Raw genomic sequence first — 20,410 nt, 5'->3', positions numbered from 1 at the left:
CCTCCAGAGACAGTTAACCTAAAGCCAATGTAAGGAAACTTGAAAGTTGAGGGAGAAACTATAAAATAAAGTGGAAAGATCATAAAAGTTAAGATTATTCTAGAGCTCTCTAGAAGGAGACTAATGAGATGAGCTAAAGGCAACAAGAGATTCTTTAATGGAAAGGATAACTGACAAGGGCTAGATGGTGGGTCACAATTAACATCAATGTTAATTTCCTGACAACCTTGATGATTATATCGTGGTTGTTAGCACAATGTCCTCCACACTGAAGTATTCAGGAGTAATGGCACTCTCAGAGATAAGGAAAAAGTTCTTTATATTGAAACTGCATTTAAAAAAAAAATTAGCTTGGCCCTCCCTGGTGGCGCAGCAGGTTAAAGCACAGCACTGAGAATCTAAAGCCGCTTCCTCATGAGTTCGATTCCCGCCTGCCCCGGAGGTGACCCCATGGCGCGGCAGACCTCTCCTGACCCGCCCGCTGCTCCCCTCAGCAGTGTATTTCGTTGATCTGCCTGTTTTGCACTCCACTCTGTCTCTGGTGAATTCTCTCACCCTCCACATCTCTGGCCTGTATCCCAGTTCTGTATGCACAAATAAAATAAAATCTTTTAAAAAAAAATTAGCTTATGACTATTGAAAAATCTGGTTTAATTCATAGGAATTTCTGAAAGGATGCTTCCATTCCCTCAAAAAAAAAAAAGAAATTTTTTTTTTAATTGTTGCCCTTGTTCTATACCTGGAAAGGAAACACTAAATGTGAATCCATCCAGGGAAAAAGGACATTTTGAAGTTAGGTAAATTTAATAAACTGGTTGCTTAAATACATCAACTTCAAAAGAAATGAGAGCAGTTATCTGCTTTAAATTACTGCCAAGTTTTTTCTTAAGAATTGAATCTAGTAAAGGCCACTCCAATAAATGTCTTTACCCATCCATCTCTAAATGTAAATAATGCTCACATGTATTTTTTCCTCTATTACAGCATTTCCTACCATTTTTGCAAATGCAACACTATCATTTAGATCATTTTGTTACTTTACCCCATGTAAGATGCCATGCATTAATTTCACTATAGTTGAGGAATTTTGGGACCTTTAAAACCAAAACCAAAACCAAACAAACAAAAAGCCCCACCTCACTGCCACATCATTCTAATTTATATCACTGACTCTTCTCTAATTTGCCAAAGAGAAATGCAGAGATATGAGTTAGGTCATCAATGTTTTGACAGATTTTTCCCTTTTAAGTTAATGCTAATGAAAAATAACTGTTCTGAATTTCCTAGTATCCAGAAGATACCTGTATTCTCTAGTTCCAGCTGGATTTCACCCAACACTGAAGTCCAACTGCTGACTGAGTAGGCGAACAGCAACCCTTTCTCACACTCACAATGCAACACTATATAATCTGATGCCTTGAAAGTACCAGAATCTTACATACTTTTAAACAATCTTAAGAACTTTCTTACCCAGAAAGGCAAATGATAAGCTGTAAATAGAAGAGTGAGAATATATAATAACCCTCACAATAGGATTCATATCTTCCTGATTCTCTATAACAGCGTATTTCAAATTTTATTAAGACAGGAGACCATTTGCTAGACTCTTCCTTGGAAGTATGGGTCACAATAGATGTTTTCGGAATTATTTTTTTTTAAGGGGAGCCCAAAAGATATTCTGGAAGCCAGCCATATAAAGCATATTCCCTGAGAGTAGCCAATGTCTTCCTTAGCTGTAAATATTGCAGATTGGAAAGACTTGCTCATGGTGAGTAATAATAGGCAGTGTGAGTAATAATACCAGCGTGTCCAGGAAGTTGATATATACAAAGATGACTGAAGCAAAACCACCTTGGATGTGAAAGTGAACCGCCTAAAAGGTCTGAAGTAAAGGGATACCACAATAGAGAACGAGAGAAAATGAATGAAAATGAATGTGAACACATGATTTACTAAGAGTTCATTTTAAAGTTAGCCTGAGACTTGGTTCCGTTCATTAGCACTGGGGAGATTCTGCTACTGCCAAGGAGTTCAGGCAGGTAGACAGCAAAATACTACCTGCAAGTGAAACTGGTTTCATCTTCAAGAAACAAAACACCAAATGCTAATATTTAAACAAAGGAGAAGACTATTTCTTTCCCAAGTCAAAACCAGAGTCAGTGCTCCAGGACAGGACTTTATTCTGGGCACCACACACAGCCGGCAGCCCTACCTGGGCTCAGCGTCTCCCTTCTGCCATCCTTTCAACCTTCCCGGAGTCAAGCTGGATGGGCCACGAGGAGGGTGATGTCCAGTTACCAGAATGCATTCCTCTGCAGGAACAGGGGACACTGGCTCCTAACCATGACTGTCCAGCACAGCAGTGTGCTCCTGCCATGTCTGGGCAACATGTAAGACGCCACTCTGAGAAAAACTGCCACGCGTGGACGCGCACGGCAAAAGCTGAGTACTTGAAATCACCCTAAAATTTCCTTAAAATTTTAGAATCTGATCTTGAAAGATCAGAAGCAAAATATGAACTTCTCTTGGGGTCTCCCTGTGGCCTAGGGGTAACTACCATCGCCAAGACCTGAGTTGGATCTGGGGCCAGGAAGCTGCCCCACATGCACAGCAGACCTCTCCTGTCTCTCTGGCCAAGTGGACTCATCAATGGAGTGAAACCTCGTTACCAGCAGAGGGTGAGGGTGTGAAAAACTCACATCACAATGGTTTGGGGACCTGCAAATCTGAACCACACTTGACACAATCTTATCTTTAGCACTTACTTCCTCTCACTGGGTTGTCCCAAGCACTACAGGAGCAGAACTGCGAGGAAGACACAGCAAGTGCAGGCGAGAGCTGCAGGACCAAGTACTGGCCACAGAGGCAGCTCCAGCCTTTGGCCGGACTTTGAGGACTGTGACGTCACGCTGAAAGGTGCCTGCAGGCACATCGCAGCCTGTGGACATCACCTCCAGAATGATACCCAGAGTAGACATCACCTCCAGATACCCAGAGTGGCTGTGTGTGACTCAGGTTTTGAGAATTAAATACCATTTCTGATTCAAAAGTTACTGCCAGCTATTATTTTCCCTTATCAAAGAAAAATTAAGTTCACTAAAGCTGACTTAAGAAACTGACATTTTCAATTACCTTACTTTTGCTGAAAAAATAAACATTTTATTTTTTAAAAAATTAAAAAAATTTTTTAGTCATGTATTTAACTGTACTAGCTGCCATGTTAATATGTATTTATATAAGTAAATAAGTATGATTTATAGAAGTAAATAAGTAACAAACTCAGGACATGTAAAGTTAAATGTGAATATTTTTCTAATTTAACCTTTACTTTTTTTTTTTTAAAGATTTATTTATTTATTCATACAGAACTGGGGTACAGGCCAGAGATGCGGAGGGTGAGAGGATTCACCAGAGACAGAGCCGGGAGCAGAACAGACAGATCGACGAAGTACACTGCTGAGGGGAGCAGCGGGCGGGTCAGGAGAGGTCTGCCACGCCATGTGATCACCTCTGGGGCAGGCAGGGATGGAACTCATGCGGAAGTGGCTTTGACTTCTTAGTGCTGTGCTTTAACCGGCTGCGCCACCAGGGAGGGCCTAACCTTTACTTTTTTAATAGAACTTAACTGATTATAAAGGGATAGTTCAGAGCTATAGGTCTGCACTTTTGTGGATATGTGACCACACCACTCCACACCACACCCACCAAGGTGAAATTCTAGTTATTTTAACCCTGAATTGAATTCCTAAAAATTCAATTGCTCTTATGTAGAAAGCACAGTTATACTATAGTACATAGTCTATATGAAATATTAAAAAATTTTTTTAAAGATTTATCTATTTATTCATACAGAACTGGGGTACAGGCCAGAGACAAAGTGGGGAGCAGAAAGGCTGACCGATGAAGTACACTGCTGAGGGGAGCAGCGGGCAGGTCAGGAGAGGTCTGCCGCGCCATGTGGTCACCTCCAGGGCTGGGGATCGGACTCGCACAGAAGCTGCTGCAGCCAGCTTGCAGTGCTGTGTCCTAACCCGCTGCGCCACTAGGAAGGGGCCTGAAATGTTAAAAAATTTTATGGAAGAGTAATTTGGAGGAAAAGCCTCAAATAGTTTCTTGGGCAGAGAAACATGGTGGTACAAAAATGTCTATCACTGGGGAAACTGAGCTGACCAAATCATCCAATTTGCTGACAACTGAAATGTCAAGTAAGTACCAGAATATAGGAAAAGTCACAGAGAGAAGCGAGTATTAGTGGGGCCCCACAACATGAACAATCCAGGGCCTGGGGACTCAGGGGAAACCACTGAAACTTTTAAAACACCATGGCCCCATCTGCTGTCCGTGCGGTAGGCACTGCCAAAGTGTCTAATGTTGCTTTCAATCTTTTAATCCTCAAAAAGGTACTAAAATTGATAGTACTTGAAAACTTGCCTAAAACACAAAAGAGCCAGACGAATAAGGCGTGTGTTACAGAGTAATAACGTCTGGGAGATTTAAAGCTTCCAGATTTTTCTGCTTTTCAACTTGATGCTCTAGCAGAATAACATCCCTTTTGACTGTAACTAAATGTGGACATACCCCAGAGGTCCCCCTCACTCCAGCCCAGAAGGTTCTCTGTAAATCAAACCGTAAATGGAACACCTCTACTTCAAGTTGTTCACCACATACTCTTCTCCTGTCTTTGCAAGCTCATATTACTCTAAAACCAATGTGAAGACCAGAGAAACATCCCAATTCCATCCATATTTTTTAGCATCTGAAAAATCACACAGGTCCTGAAAGAGGTAAAAGGTTGTGACCTGCAGGTCAAGTCCCTGGTCACCAGGTGCTGCTGTAACAGAAGGTATCTGAGCAGCCACTGCGGTGCATATGGTGCAGGATTAAATGGACTAGTACCTACAGGGTGATTTTCCATTTCACAAAATAAATTCTGAGCAGCATGAAAACTAGAATTTTTTAGAAAATTTTGTCAAAACTTAAAGTTCCAAAACTTCCGTCTCTGCTAGGGATCTTGTCTCAAGTTAAACTGAAATTTTCTGCAGAACTGTAAATAAACAAAACTGCAATAGGTAACAAATGAAAGGGGGAAAAATACATGCTGAAGGCAGCCACTTGCACACAAAGCCCCATTACCTTCTTTCTACAAGAAATTATTTTTGCCACTGATTTGCCCAGCAACTGCATAACTTTTCTAAACACAAAAATGCTGAGAATTTTCCTTGCCCAGAAGTGGTTTCTGAAATGGATAAATGCATTTTACATACATAATTTAGTCTGCAAGAAACCACAAAAACAAAGGGGAAGAAACCTGAAAAAGCACATACATAAGCTGTCACAATCTGAGCAAATGCCACTAAAACAGTTTTGAGTTGAACTCTTTCAAAACCCTCAAAAAGCTCTGCAGTCTGCTGAAAAGTTAAAGGTTCTTCTTTCTTATTTACTCACTCAATAATTGACCTTATTCTATCAGCTCGACATTCGACCACATCGTGTGTGCTTAATTGAAGGGTGTCAGTGGTGAAGACTTCATAAAGCTGGGTGACCTTGAATGCATACTCTGGCTGCTATCATCGGCCTGAAGCAAGGACTCCAGAGCTCCTACAGGCTGCAAAGGGCTGCTGCCTGCTTCCTAGCAAGGTTACCCTCCACTGTCAACAAACCCTAAATTCAGTGCAATGATCAGTCGAATGAGTTTCCAGATTTCCCTAAGATGGCCAGGGCCAAGTTTCTCCAAGGGAAATCATGGCTCCTCCCACGCATCCCTACCACTGGACAGGCTGCATGAAAGAAAGCCTGTGGTGCTCATTAACAGGACAGAGGAGACCTAAATGGCACAGCAGACCTCTCCTGGCCCACCCGCTGCTCCCCTCAGCCATGTATTTCAGGCAATCTGCCTGTTCTGCTCCCCACTCTGTCTCTGGTGGATCCACTTACACCCCGCCCCTCTAGAACCTGTACCCCAGTTCTTGTATGCATAAATAAAATAAGTCTTTAAAAAAGAGAGAGAGAGAAATGAGCCAGTGCTGCCCTAACTGATATTAGCAGGAGTCACTGGTGAACAGAGCTCAATTATAACTGCAAAGCCACCAGGGATTTTTAATTATTAAAAGGTATACCATATGCCAGAGTAACAGAAGACAACGCTAATCAAGAATGCCAAGAAGTTTAATCTGCTTCAACTCTACTTTTCTGATACTCTGAAGTCCTTTTCTTAGCAGGAAAAATCATAGGTAAAATAACAATAAATCAATAAATGATGTGACTAAAAACACCCCAGCAACCAGATTTCTGTATTTACATATTTATGTAGAAGATAGCTATGTCTATACATGAAGTTTTAGATAAGGAACTAATAACAGCTCTACAGCTGCTTCTTTTGACAAGTTGTTTCTTTAGCTATTGATTTCCTTAACCATAAAAAAAAAAAAAAAAAGACACTGCCTGTCATTACATAATCAGAAACCCCTACAGGAAAGAAGGAATTATTATTTGTAATACAAATTCTCTTTGGCTTGATCACTCACACACAAAGCATCCAAAGGGGAAAAAAGACATAGCCAATGTTGGTGGACAGCATATCAGTAATCCTCACTGTTTTTCAAAGTCACACATACTGAATAGGTACTGATCCAGGCCACGCATGCTTATAAATAAGATGCGCCTAAGCTTCTCCAATTCACAAACTTAGGACATTTCAAAAACATATATACTTGGAAATTTAGGATACTCTACTATGATAGCCAAAGTAATTCATAAATTAACCTAAGATTGAATTTATCTTCACCCTAAAACAAAAGCCATTGTAACTACTTGGTCTAAATAAACTCAATATAAAGATCTACAACCACATCAGAGATAGTTACATTCATGTATTTTCAAATTTAATAAACTCCAAGCTAAAACAACAGATATCTACATGTTAGGGAAATTAACACTAACTATTATATCGTCTTTGTGCTATCAATAAGGTATATAGAATTCAAATTATAATAGGTTTAGACTTGTAAAAACCAATACATATTGGCTGCATCATAAAAGGTAGACATCATGAAATTTTCCAAATGCTACAGCATCTACCACTCTCATTTCTTAAGTCAGTCTCCTCAGTACTGCCATGACCAACACGCAAGTTCAAGTCCTCATCCTTACTACTTCAGAATCACTATAACAACCTCCAACCATCTTCATCACCTCTACTCTCCATTCTGCTTTTGTTGCCAGGTAAATTCCTCTCAAACACAGATCTAACCATATCACTCACCTGATTAAAGGGGAAAAATACAGGAAGATGTGTCACTGGGCTTCCCCTGATTTGCTAAAATCCTTTATTCTAGCATTCAGGCCTCTAAATATAATGCCAAGCTTCCTTACCTTATTTCAAAACAAATTTCACTAAGCCGTTTCCCCATCATTTCTGGCTGCTCACAAAGTTTGTCTTGCTCCCCTATCTGGGCCTATGTGCCAGGCTTCTCACAGAAACTCACTAATGCTCTTCCAGATGCCTTCAAAACGCTGCTGTGTCTCCCTCCTTGGAAACCTCAAAGCACTCATCCTAGCAGTCTGGTCTAAGAGTTGGTGCGCAGGGGTCTGCCCCCTACAGGGTCTGACGGGAGAGCCTGTATCCCATTATTTTTGACTAGGAATTCAGAGTCTTTTGAGAAATAAGTGTTTCAAGAACTAACTGAGGAGTCATAACATTAAGACACTGGTATCTGAATACAGAAACATTATTAATGTGAAAACCAAGGTAATGTGCCAATATATCCACAAGTTATGCTCCAATTTACCATTTCAGCTCTGTATAACCTTTCAAGTAAGAAAAAAATTTTTATCTCAGACAGGTCATGATTGATCTGTTTCAGGAAACTGACTGATTCTGATCTAGTAAGTCTGTTTAGGAAGTAAGATTTCTGAGAAGAGACTGCATAGAAAATAAATGCGTCACAATGGTTTTAGTTTGCCGATAATTTGGATACTCAGAGCTCAAATCAGAATTCTAGAAGAATAAGCCAACTAATGAGGAAGGAAAGGCAGCTGAAAGCAGGCAACCTGGCCTTGTGGAGAGAAAATCGCGACACAGGTGCCCTAGGCTCTACCTGCTTCACTGCCTCCTTGCCTTGGTTTCCTCACCTGTCAAACCAGGAAACTGGACTTGACAAGTTCCAAGCTCCTGTCTAATATGATAGAATCCTATAAGTAAACAAGTCTTTATTGGATTATTTCTAATGAGATGTGGTAGAAACAGTAACTTCCCACAAAAACTGCTCCCACAATTTTATTTAAAAAAAAAAAAAAAAAGATAGTCCTACAAATCTCCAACTTAAAAAAAGGCCTGTTTTTCAGGGCTGTGGCATTTTCAAGGATGCTTCCAAATAAAAACAAAAATCCTACATTAAAACAAACAACAGTAAAAAAAAAAAAACTGTAAGAACTAAGAAAAACATTTAAGGGAAAACAAAAATATGCGCTCCCCCACCCCAAACCTCACACCATCACAACTGCTAAATAACACTTTAGAAAGTCAACATTCTCTTAGAAAACTTGAGATACCTAATGTAGTAATAAAAACAGTCCGTTAAACAGTAGCTACAAGTGGTAAAACAGTATTTTTGAAGTTGTTTCTGAGTATCATCTTTAACAACAGAAACTCAGGTTCACACCAGTACACAGGCCCCAAATTCTCCCCCTTAGTAGGGAAGGCAGGCCACAAAGCAATGAAAAATTGGCGATGCATTCAGAGGAGATAAATACAAGTCAAAATGAAAACCGAAATAACCTTTCTCCTCACAACACCTGGTGGGTGTGATTTGGCTGGTCTTACCTTCTGATGCTTTAATCACGTATCCCCCCTTCTTTTCACCGGGAGGCACATCAAGCAGTTGCATAACTCTGTCCAGGAGCCCGTGGATTATCTCAAACCCAGGATTCTTGTTGTAATAAATAGCACAGAGATGCCTATAGTTCCTTGCACCTACATCTGAAAAGATACAAGAGTTGGTCATAAGCCACTCTGATCACTACTGAAGAAAGTGATTTACAACATACACGTGGGCATGGGCAATAGAGGGTAACGATTACTTAACACAGAGAACCATTTAGTCACAGAAATGCAGCAAGATGGTTTTTCTTTTTTTCTGTATAAGAACTGGGGTACAGGCCAGAGGTACTGAAGGTAAAAGGACTCAGCAGAGACTCAGTAGGGAGCAGAGCAAGTGGATTTAATGAAACCCACTGCTGAGGGGAGCAGGTCAGACAGGAGAGGTCTGCTTTATGTTGGTCAGCTCCCCGGCTGGGGATCAAACTCAGGCCACAGTAGTGACAGCGCAGAGACTTAACTCCTAGACCACAAGAGAAACCCCAGGATGATTTTTAAGCCTCAAATTCCCTCAGGTGCTTGTATTTAGGGAGGGGAGAAGATAACATAGCAGAATCTTAAAACTTCATTATTTCATTCATTATACTATCCACAGAAAATAATCCTAAACAGAAAAAATCTCCTACATACAGCATTATTTCCAATAATGAACACACGAAACCAGCTATTTTGGGGAACGGCTACAGCACAGTGCACTCATCAGAATATGGTGTCACTGGCCATTTTCTTTTATTAAACGCTTCTTTCTGCTCTATTATGACAAGTATTCATAAATACTTTAACAGCTGCATAATATTCTGGTGAATATTTTTATCACTATTTACCAAAACAGAGCAAAAGCAAACAGTGAATAAACAAAATCAGGACAAAGTTCAAAGAGACTCAAACTACATCGTTTAAAGACTATCCGTAGCAGCCACAGAAAACTATGAAACACAGAAAGTAGTGACTCACCGAAGTGAGGGTTGTGAAAAGGAAAGGTGAGATCACAGGAAGGAGAAAAAGGATAAAATGGCAGAACTGTGTTTATTCATTTGGATGGTTACCATGTGCGTTTCTTTTGTATTTTAAAACTTTGTGTTGGGCCCTCCCTGGTGGCGCAGCAGGTTAAAGCACAGCACTAAGAAGCTAAAGCCACCAGCACGAATTCAATCCCCGGCCCAGAGGTGACCCACATGGCCTGGCAGACCTCTCCTGACCCGCCCGCTGCCCCTCAACAGTGTACTTCATCAGTCTGCCTGTTCTGCTCCCCACTGTGTCTCTGGTGAAGCCTCTCACTGCCCCTGCACCTCTGTCCTGTACCCCAGTTCTGGATACATAAATAAATCTTTAATAAAAAAATTTTAAAACTGTGTCATAAATACTCTTTACAATTAAAATACATGGGAAAAGCAATATATAAAGAATCACAATTATGTAAGTGTAACCATGGCTCAAAATACCCCATGAATGAAATAGCCCAAGAATGAAAAGAAATATACCTAAATGCTCAGAGAGGTTATGTTTGACAGGGATAATTTTTCTGCAAGTTTTTGCTATTTTCCATGACTAGTGTATAGTGTTCTACTTTGAAAATCAGAACTTACATAATGTTGTATTTAAAAAAGAAAACAGTAGCAATACAAACGATTCCCTCCCTCCATGGAAACTAGATAAACTGGTTTGTCCATAAATGAAATACTCAGTGATAAATAGAAACAAAACACAGACAGACATGACAACGTAGTTGAATCTCATGGGCAATATTCTCAATGAAAGAAGCCAGTGTCAAAAGCTCCATACAAGTTCACTTACGACTTTCTGGAAAAGGGAGACCATACCAACAAAGAACAGACAGTGTTTGCCTGGGGCTAGATGTAGGGGGAATAATGTAAATACAATGTGACAACATGGTCTTCCTAGAGACAGAATTGTTTGAACCTAGAAGTGATGGTTATAAAACTTGTGCTAAAAGTCATTAAAAAAGAAAAGAGAACAAAGAAGACATACACAGCATATAAAGGTAGACTCAAATTCAGTGGTAATCATTTAACTGCACAGCAGATATATATATATATATATATATATATAGACACACACACACATATACATGTGTGGTCCTTTAATAACTGCTGTTGGAGATCACTGCTCTGGCAAAATAAAAGCTCTATTTTGCTTTCAAAATTGGAAAAAAAGAAAAGAACAAACGAATGTCTATCTGGGCCAACAATCTGAAAATAAAAAGCTGCTTTCTATTAGCATATACATAGTATGCTATGGCATAGGATTTTCCCAGAGATTTATTCCCATTGATAATAACTACTACAAAATACAAGTTACCTGTTTACCTTTCAGATGTCCTGATAAGACACTGGTATTTGCACACAATGAACAGCACGTCCTTAAAGTCATTTTGCCCAGTGTTGTTCTGTCATAATGTTGATGAAAGGCAAAAAGTCCTAGCCATCACTAAATAAGTCACAATGCACAAGGAACTGGCTTGTGTATTAAGCATCATTTCTCGTAGTCAAGTGTCTAAGAACTATGATCAACATTAAATCAGGACTTACTGTACTTTGCTTATAAAGTAACAAAAGCCAACATTCATTGAAAAGGAAAAAGGTAAAACTAGTATTTTCTACTCTGTGCCTTGTATTTAGTGCCTATCAGTCTAGTTATAGTATTATTTAATTTGTAAAACAAGCATATAAGGTAGCTTATTATTCCTATAAAATAAGATGCAGAAAATCAAGCTTGAAAAATAAAAGCTGAGATTTTTGACCAAAGTTGAGCTAACTGGTTAGAGCTATTTGTAATTAATTACATTAATAGTCACAAAACTGGGATTTGCCTAACTCTAAAATCCATGCTCCTTCCACTATCTGGTGGAAATCTCTAAAAGATTCAGATGAAATCTATATAGTAGATGAAAACCAACAAACACAAAAAATATATAAATATATATTCCCCACTTAATAGAGTTGAAATAGTTCATTCTTGAAATGTTTTTGATCCATACTTTAGCTTTCAATAATAGTATTCATGATATTTAAGACTTCTAGTTAAGCAGCTGGGGTATATTATTTTTTAGAAGTCAATTAACTTTAATTTCCAGTCATCAACCAATATCCACAGAAAGAAGTCTGAGTTAAACTTCTCTAAACACACATGGAGAAGGAACTGTTTCCGCCATGACATGACTTAGTACCTACTGTGTTTAAGGGTTTGCAGAGAATCAGCACTCAACAGTTACCTTCTGAATGAGTGCAAGGCCTGGAAAGCACACTCAATACCTTACAAACAGCCAGGGACAGACAACGGGCCACATTCTCCATAAACACAAGAGGCAGCCGCTGTAGGAAAGCATGCACTGAACCACGGTCACTCTCCCAGGCATTTGTAAGGTTAAAGAAAATTGGTAACTAAAAGCTACAATCGAAGGTGTAAGAATGAGATTAATATTTAAAACCAGGCGGCATAAAACCTCACAAAACCAACCACGCGCATAAACTAAAATGAGGAGCCTGATTCCTCTGTGGAAACACATTCTGTCTTTCGGTCTCTCTCTCCCCATGAAGAGGAAAAAAATGAAATGAAACAGAACTAAATTATCCCTTTCATATTACAGACTTGCTTCTGGGAATCTGTGCCATGTGGTACCCATTTGTTGGTGTCTCATGCCCCCACGTGAACACAGAGGCGTGCACTGAAACTAGTTTGTGCTTCCATTTTTGCTGTGAGACCAGCCGGCAGTAATGCCACATTCAGAGAGCTTAGCAGCATAAACTGGAAGCTTTATTTTGGTAACCTTTGCCTTGAAATACTTCTTTGCTGATCTGCAAATTATGTAAAATTTTTTTGATAAGACTAGCAACATCTGGTTTGAAGTTAGGGGAAAAAAACAAATTAAGTGATTTTGTTGATCAGAGCAATGAAATTACAACAGAAAATACAGGCCTTTAACAAAACTGCATTCAAGGAAAGTTCAAGATATATACAGGACATACACACAATGTTATGTATTTTTAGATTCAATTTTGCAATATTTTTAGGAAGGGCTGCTGACTTCCAGGCTTTGTACTAACCCCACCATAAGAATTAGATTAAACTCATTACTGAGATGCCCCCTCCCAAATCCCATACTGACTGGCTGGTCTTTTAGATTTGCCAAGTCCAGCAACTCCTAGTCTTGCGTCCTCACAGCTCTCTGAGATATCCCCACTACCATAGCTGAAACGAGTTAAAAGAGAAAATAGCCTTATTGTTAGTTCCACCCATTTCTCCTTGGAGAAAATGCTAGGTATGGTAAAATTCCTATTTCCTGGTATTTTGCACTGAGGGACCATGTTACATCACAGGAAGTTCACTGACTGCACGCCACAAAATAAGAACTATTTAAATTTCATGCCAGAACTAGGGTTTGTTGGAAATGCCTCAGTTCTTTATAACTCAGTTAACAGACCTCTTGTGTCATACCATCAAACAATTCTGCTTTTTAAATGGGCCTGCCAAGTATGTCAGCCTAAATTACCAATGTATTTCACAGACTTCAAAGTACTGCCTGGAGAGGCTGATCTAAACCACCCAAAGGAGGGGCAGCTGGCTACGATTCTGTAAGCTGAAAGAACATGCCAAATGATTTTGTAAAAGAGAAACAAAAAAAGAACGGTACATGATGTCCCTCAGTAGATGACTATTGCATACAACTCAAATTTTTAGAATAGTCTCCTGCTTGGTTGAGAGTCTCTTTCACCAAAGTACCAATGATTAAAAGCAAGTTGGGGGGTTTAGGTTATGTTGTCACATATGGCACAGACTGGACAAAGGGAGAGACTTCAGGAGAACACTTCCATCCCTATTTTCACATTCACTGAAGAAGCCCAAATGAAGAAGCCACGAGCAAGTTTACTGGGAAGGCTTCTGTGGCAATTTGTGGCTGATACTGAGTGAACTTGAGATCAGTAGTCTGGTCAAGTTCAGAAAATAAAGTACCTCAATTATTAGACTATTCCAACAAATTTCTTTCAGGTTGGTACCCAAGAGACCGTAATAAATTATTCTGCACACTTATCTCCTGGCAAACTTCAGCCTAAGCCTAAATGACTCACAAAATCCGCAAGAGCCCTTTGAAGACATACACCTTAAAAACAAACAAACAAAAAACTAATGCTGACAAATGAACATTTATACACTCTCAGTAGGTGGGCAAACTTGTAAAAAAAATCATTTTTTGAAGATAAATTGACAAGATAGCCTACATTGCATATACATATCTATGAACTGATTCTATTTCTAAAAATATGTATTTGTATATGGGCAAAAGGACTTTTCACTGCAACATATTTTACCAAAAAGCAAGTAACAATCTAAATCTACTCTACTAGTCTAAATAAATTACAATGCATCCACACAATAAAATACTATGTAGCCATTACAGAGAACAAGGTGGAGTGAGTCTGTCCATAGGGAAAAAGCCAGGCACAGAACAGTACAGGTAAAAGCATTAACCTCACATGTGTAAACACTAAGAAGCAGTTTATCTATGGCTATACAGAGAAATGCAAGAGTTGCATATGCATAGACAAAAATAATTCTAAAAGCAGTACTAAGGAGAAGTTAGATATGCAGGTTTTTTTATGAAAAGTCCAGAGTTAACCTTAAATTCAAAATACTCATGAAAATTGAGATATTACAAGTATTTTTTCAAGTTTAAAAACACAATAAAACAGGAACAATTTTCCTTGAGACAATTCTATATATTTCACTAAAGTACAGATTTTTCTTTTTTTAAATAATGCTGAAAACTAAGAAACAAATGCGAGGGAAAAAAATCTATGACCTTCTCAGTGCATGAAGGAAAGAAGTTGTATCCTTGTGGGTTGACTTTTATTTAGTTAACATAAACCTGGAATGGATTTTTATCTATTAAAAAAATACAATATGCAATGCATGACAGAGCACATTATACTCACATTAGCAGATCTTAACTATGTGGAACCAAACGTACTAAAATAACTTTCTATATTAAAAATGATGTTATTTACACAGTTAAGATGCCATCACATATGTGAATGATGCTACTTCAAATATTGTTAATGTCAATGTTCCTCACACCCATATTTTTTTAATTATTAATTGGAAATGCTACATGCCAAAAATATGAAGTAGTAAAATTAAATTAATCCAGACTGATGACATAAGCTCCCTTCAGAAAACCGCATTCCACATGTGTAGGTTAGATAACCTTCCACTACTTGATGGCTACAGAATTAATGGACAATTTTTCGGAGCTGAAGTGTTTCACAAGCTCATAATGGAAACACTTTCACTGACTCTATCAAGAAAAGAGTTATAAATATAATAATCTGGCCCCTACTTTTAGTAGGTTACAACAAAAGACAGATACATGAATGGAACACACCAACAACAAATTGAAAGAACAAATCAAAACATAAAAAAACAGTGAATCTCATTACGTGACCATGGTCATCCAGAGAGGAGAAAGGAACAAGAATCTAAAACATACACTGCAAGTAAGTTTTTTTCTAAGTCTGGATTTCCACATCCTAACTGGGCAGGGTAAGAAGTCGATCGTTCTCTGATTTAGAAAAGCTTCAGGGTGAATGTGCAATTTCAGAAATGACTGAAATAGCAATTTGGGGGCTGAGAAAATGCAGAGCATGCCAGGCCTGCAGCGAGGCTCTGGAAAAAAGCAGGCGTGGTCCGAACAGAGAGAAGAGGCCTGGATCAGGTGTGAGGCACATGAGATGACCAGAGCCGACACAGTGGCCAAGGGCCATGTGGCAATTACCACACGCCCAATTCTTTCAATACAGTAGTGGAAACTGTAGTGCATGGCAATCTGATTGTCAGGGTCCCCACACAAGCAAATCACGCTGGCACTGGGAGACTGCGTCCTGCCAATCTACATGGCTCTCTCATACGACGGCTTCTTTCACAGACTACCATCCTTCTAAACTTGGGCTCCAGCCAGCGATGCGTTTTTCCTGTCATTTCTACAGGCTTCTGGGCACACCAGCAGCTGCAGTAGTCACTGAGGAATAAACTGTGATGGCAGAACCCAATCTGCATTTAATGAACAGGCAGAATGTTGGACTTTGCAAAAATATAGCTGCTTTTCAGGGCATGGATTAGCAATTCACAACTGCTTCTCTGAAGTAATTTTTTACTATTTTGTTTACAGTTTAGTTATTCTTCACATCAATCAGAAGAAGCGAAAGTACTAACAACAGAAACCACGCGCTAACTCACACAGAGGCCTGATCGATCGCTGCAGTGGCTCCTGCCAACTTCCCTGCTCTGAAGCTGAAATTGCAGCCCATGGCAGAGCCTGCGTTTAACTTGTTGCAAAGATACACGCCGACAGTGGGGACAAGGAAGCAGCATAGTCCCTTGAGTCATGACTCATTTTTTCCGAATGTGGGAGCACCTTTGGACCCTGCGACTGACATGCAAGGTGGCTCAGCCTCCAAGAACCTCAGCGTGGCTCAAGGCCCACGGGGACGCGCCTCAGCCGCGAGGCCGCCGCCTCAAGGTCCACATTAGCGTGAGAAGATGCCCAGGGATGCTTAGGCTGAAAACAGGGTTAGAAATCTTTCATCTGCTCTTCGAGGAGTGCTGGTCTGGCCAAATGTGTGGGAGGCGCCTGCAATCCGGACGCAATCCAGAGCAGTCTCCATCTGCACTTCCACTGTGGAAGGTGTGTTTGTCTACACGAAATTATCAAAGGCCAGAGTGCCGGGCTTTCCCTTCATGTCACAGACACAGCAAGTGTGTGGCAGCTGTCACTCCCTCCCCTGGCCCATCATGGACCCCATACCTTCCCGCAGAGCACACTCTATGAACTCCTCACTGCCCTGTCGACCCTAAGCCTCCCAAGCGCTTGCTCTTGTATTCCAAGTACTCTCCAGCCTAGAAAAGAAACTCATAAGTACCTTCCTCCCAGAGCAGTAAGCAAAACAGTCCACATCCCTCTACCCATGCTGTGCCAGGAGTTTGGGATGGCCCTCCATAATGAAAATCTGGAACATGTACATATTAACTGGAAAACTCCCTCTCGCTTCATTTTTGATGCTCTAGATTTTTTCAAAATAATTCATTTAGGAGGAAATGTCTAACAATCCAACAGAGAAATAGCTGCTGGATTGAGGACAGTGAAAACATGTGCTCAATTCATCAAAAGGAAGTAAATGATGAATTACTTTAAAAATAACATTGCTGTTCTCTTAAATAAATCCCCTTATCTGTAGAGTTTGGGTTTCCAATCCAAAAAATTAGTGCATAACAAAAGAAAAACCAGATAAACCAAAGGTTAAGATAAAAATGAGCCCCTCCACCACAGCATGGCAACACTAACACTTGAGGACCAGAGTTTTTCATATCTTTAATGCAGAGACTGCCTGGAGACCAAAAGGCAGGGCAGTGGCTTAGGGACTGCTAACGCCCTAACTGTAGGGGCCATATCAAGCAGTGCTTGCTTACTTCAGTGGCTACAATTTTTCAAAATGCAATTTCATTTAATGCTTATAACAAAGTGAACGGTTCCCTGCCATAAAGAAAAAGAGATTCAGGCAAAGTTTCTGACAGACAGGAACTTTATTGTGCTCCAGGACGAAGTTCCCAGACCCGAAAGAATAGAGGTCAGAGAAGTCATGCCATTGGGGGCCAAGAGCAAGCTTTCATAGGGCACTGAAGCTGCTATTTTTAGACAGATGTGTAAGGTGGGCAGAGCGGGCTGCTGCAAGTGGCAGCCGTTTTAAGTTCCTCTTTCCCGCCTCTGGCTTGCCACGGCCCTGACCTTACACAAAGCTAATAAAATAAATGTAATCATTATCAGCAGTGCACAGATGAGGAAACTGAGGCACAAAGAAGTTGAATAGTTCTTCTAAAGCGGGGCAGCTGCTAAGTGGCAGAAAGCAGACGCTGGGGCTGCGGCGTCTCCAGAGCCGAGCGCAGCGCTGCCTCTCCTACAGAGCCCTCCATGTGCACCAGATGACAAGTAGGAGTCCGCATGGACATATTTAGAATGATCCACCAGAAAGGCTTCTTTTGTTATGAAATAAAACCCAGGCCTACCTAAACAGGAAACATACTCCAAATAAATTAAACCAAACCTGTTTTCAAGATGGTAGACTTACAAGTCTATTTACCTCCACTCATTTCTCAAATCCCATTTATATGACAGTAAATTGTAAAGAGAATAAAGCCACATGATGCAGAGGACAGACACAGGTAATGTAAGTAGGAGCCAAGCAAAGAGAAAGCAGAAAAGAAAAATCACAACAAAACAAGGTATAAAAGGCCTACTGAGATAAGACTATTCTTGCTGGTGAAATAGGAATCTCAGTGCATGACTGGGTTTCTGGCGTTCTGCCCGGGGTTATGTGATAAAGGATGGCAAATAGTAGTAGTGAGGAATAGCTCTCCAATAAATAAGGGGCTTCTTGCCACGCTGGAGCCTCACAAGAAACAAAGGTGTTCTGCCTAGGCCTCTAAGGCAGTGAAGTGCTCCCTATCTACAGTGGGACCTTCCTGCATTATAAAGCTTTTGTGGAAATCCAGTGTAATTAACCTAATCCTATATTTATAAATATGAATGGATCACCAAGGACCAAAACAACATAAAACTTAAAAGAACTAAGATAGAAGGAACAAGTAAAAGTTGACAGACATATCTGACATTTGGAATTATAACAAGGTAACAGGTACCGGTACTAGGGGAAGACAGAAGGTGCAAGAACCCTCAGAACTGTTTGTAGCTGACAATGAAACTGTTTTCTGATTTCTGTTACAGATTTACCACTCAAAGAAGTCCACAGACTGATAATTTATGCACCACAACAAAGTTCTGGCCCTACCTCAAGTCCAATACTTACACCACATTGGAAAAATTTATCTTAAACCTCTTGTATTTTAAATAGGGACAAAGTTTTGTTCCATTTGCCTCAAAAAGAGATGTTCTGACAATTCCAGGCCATACTCAAAAGAATCAAAAACAGGTTAACGCACTTATGATTACTGTGACAACAGTGATGGTGAATAGTTGCTGCTAACACTGAATAACAAGACACAGAGGCCTTTAAAATGAATTGCACATAATTCATCTACAAAGAATAAATGTTCCGGCCCACCCTATTGGCGCAATGGGTTAAAGCACCACATTATGAAGCTCGTCAAAGCCACTGCAGCACGAGTTCAATCCCCGGCCAGGGAGGTGACCCACATGGCATGACAGACCTCTCCTGACCCGCCCACTGCTGCCCTTAGCAGTGTATTTCAGTACAACTGCCTGTTCTGCTCCCCTCTCAGTCTCTGGTGATTCCTCTCACCTACCACAACTCTGTCCCCAGTTCTGTAAGCATAAATAAAACTTTAAGAATAAAAGAATAAATGTTCCACAGTGCTTTTTCAGATGGAGGTTAAAATAGAGCTACCCATAAGTGCTAAAACTCTGTCAATTTTTTTTTTTTTCTCCACAGATCTACAGTGTCCAGAGGGGAAGAAAAAGGGAAAGGTTGAACAAAAAGCAAATGAGCACACTGGGCCATGGTGGATGAGTGCAGGGCTGGTGGCGAGAAAGCGGTGGTGATGACACATGAGGGGAGAAAGCCTATATTCTCAAAAGATCAACACGGATGTAAAACAATGGTACTTCATTAAAAACTTATTTTAAAAAAGGGCTTTCTATTAAAGTAACTAAAAGATACCGTAACCACAAAGATACAGTGAGAAACAAATATATATATCTGGAACTTGCTTAGAATGACTCAAACCAATCATGCAAATTTATGAAACAAATCTAGATTGGGAAAATGTAAACCCTAGCTACATATTTGATCATAATGAGACATGGTGTAGTGTATTTCAAAAAACAAGAGGTACCTCTTATAGAAATACATAGTAATATGTCTGCTGATAATGATGAGATGTACAATATTCACATTAAAATAATATGGAGAATGGGGTGAGATATACACAGTTGAATTTTCTTAATAAAAGTCCTCTACGTATGTAATTCAAAGGTGATTCTTACCTCTGCTAGAATCTTTTATTACAATGTCAGATATTTCAAACAGTTTCAGTGGAAGAGGCATCTTCCGATTGGATGCTATGGTCTTCAGGAGGCCAGGAAGAAGAGTAGTGCGTGCCACCTACAGGGGAAACATGAAATTGCAGTGACCAAACAGGAACCAGACACAAATTAAACAACAAACACTCCAGGGCCTCACAGAACACTTCTGCAAAGTGCAGAGCTAACATATCCAACTCATTTCTAATCTCCAATTCCAAGGTACTGAAAGTTCTCAAAATATTCTGGCTTTTAAAAAAGTTGCAAAATGAAAATTCATTTTTAAAGAGGGAGAAAAAATATATAACTTAAATATAGCTGTTGCTACCTAGGGCTGGTTATTTTATAAATTATCATTTTAAAACTTAGAACTATCTTCCAAATTTCAAAAATGTAAATTTTCATATTATGCCTTATTTCACAAAGTGAAGATTATAAGATACAAATGTATTAAGTAGATTAAACAC

General features: G+C 39.8%; 1 protein-coding gene across 1 annotated transcript in view; it reads right to left on the bottom strand.

The window, feature by feature from the left end:
• The window catches only part of FARSB (phenylalanyl-tRNA synthetase, beta subunit), a 63,962-nt gene that overhangs the window by 14,552 nt on the left and 29,000 nt on the right, over positions 1-20,410 (bottom strand). The window contains exons 15-16 of the mRNA XM_004674240.2: positions 19,908-20,025; positions 8,822-8,977 (exon numbers count right to left, since the gene is read on the bottom strand). Of these exons, the coding sequence (XP_004674297.1) occupies positions 8,822-8,977; positions 19,908-20,025 (274 nt within the window). The remainder of the gene's footprint in view (positions 1-8,821; positions 8,978-19,907; positions 20,026-20,410) is intronic.

Source organism: Condylura cristata, unplaced genomic scaffold (assembly GCF_000260355.1).
Source record: "Condylura cristata isolate star-nosed mole 26May11 unplaced genomic scaffold, ConCri1.0 scaffold00002, whole genome shotgun sequence".
In the NCBI taxonomy this organism is placed as follows: Eukaryota; Metazoa; Chordata; class Mammalia; order Eulipotyphla; family Talpidae; genus Condylura; species Condylura cristata.
The sequence above is the reverse complement of the archived record's forward strand: the minus strand, read 5'-3'. Positions and strand labels throughout refer to the sequence as shown.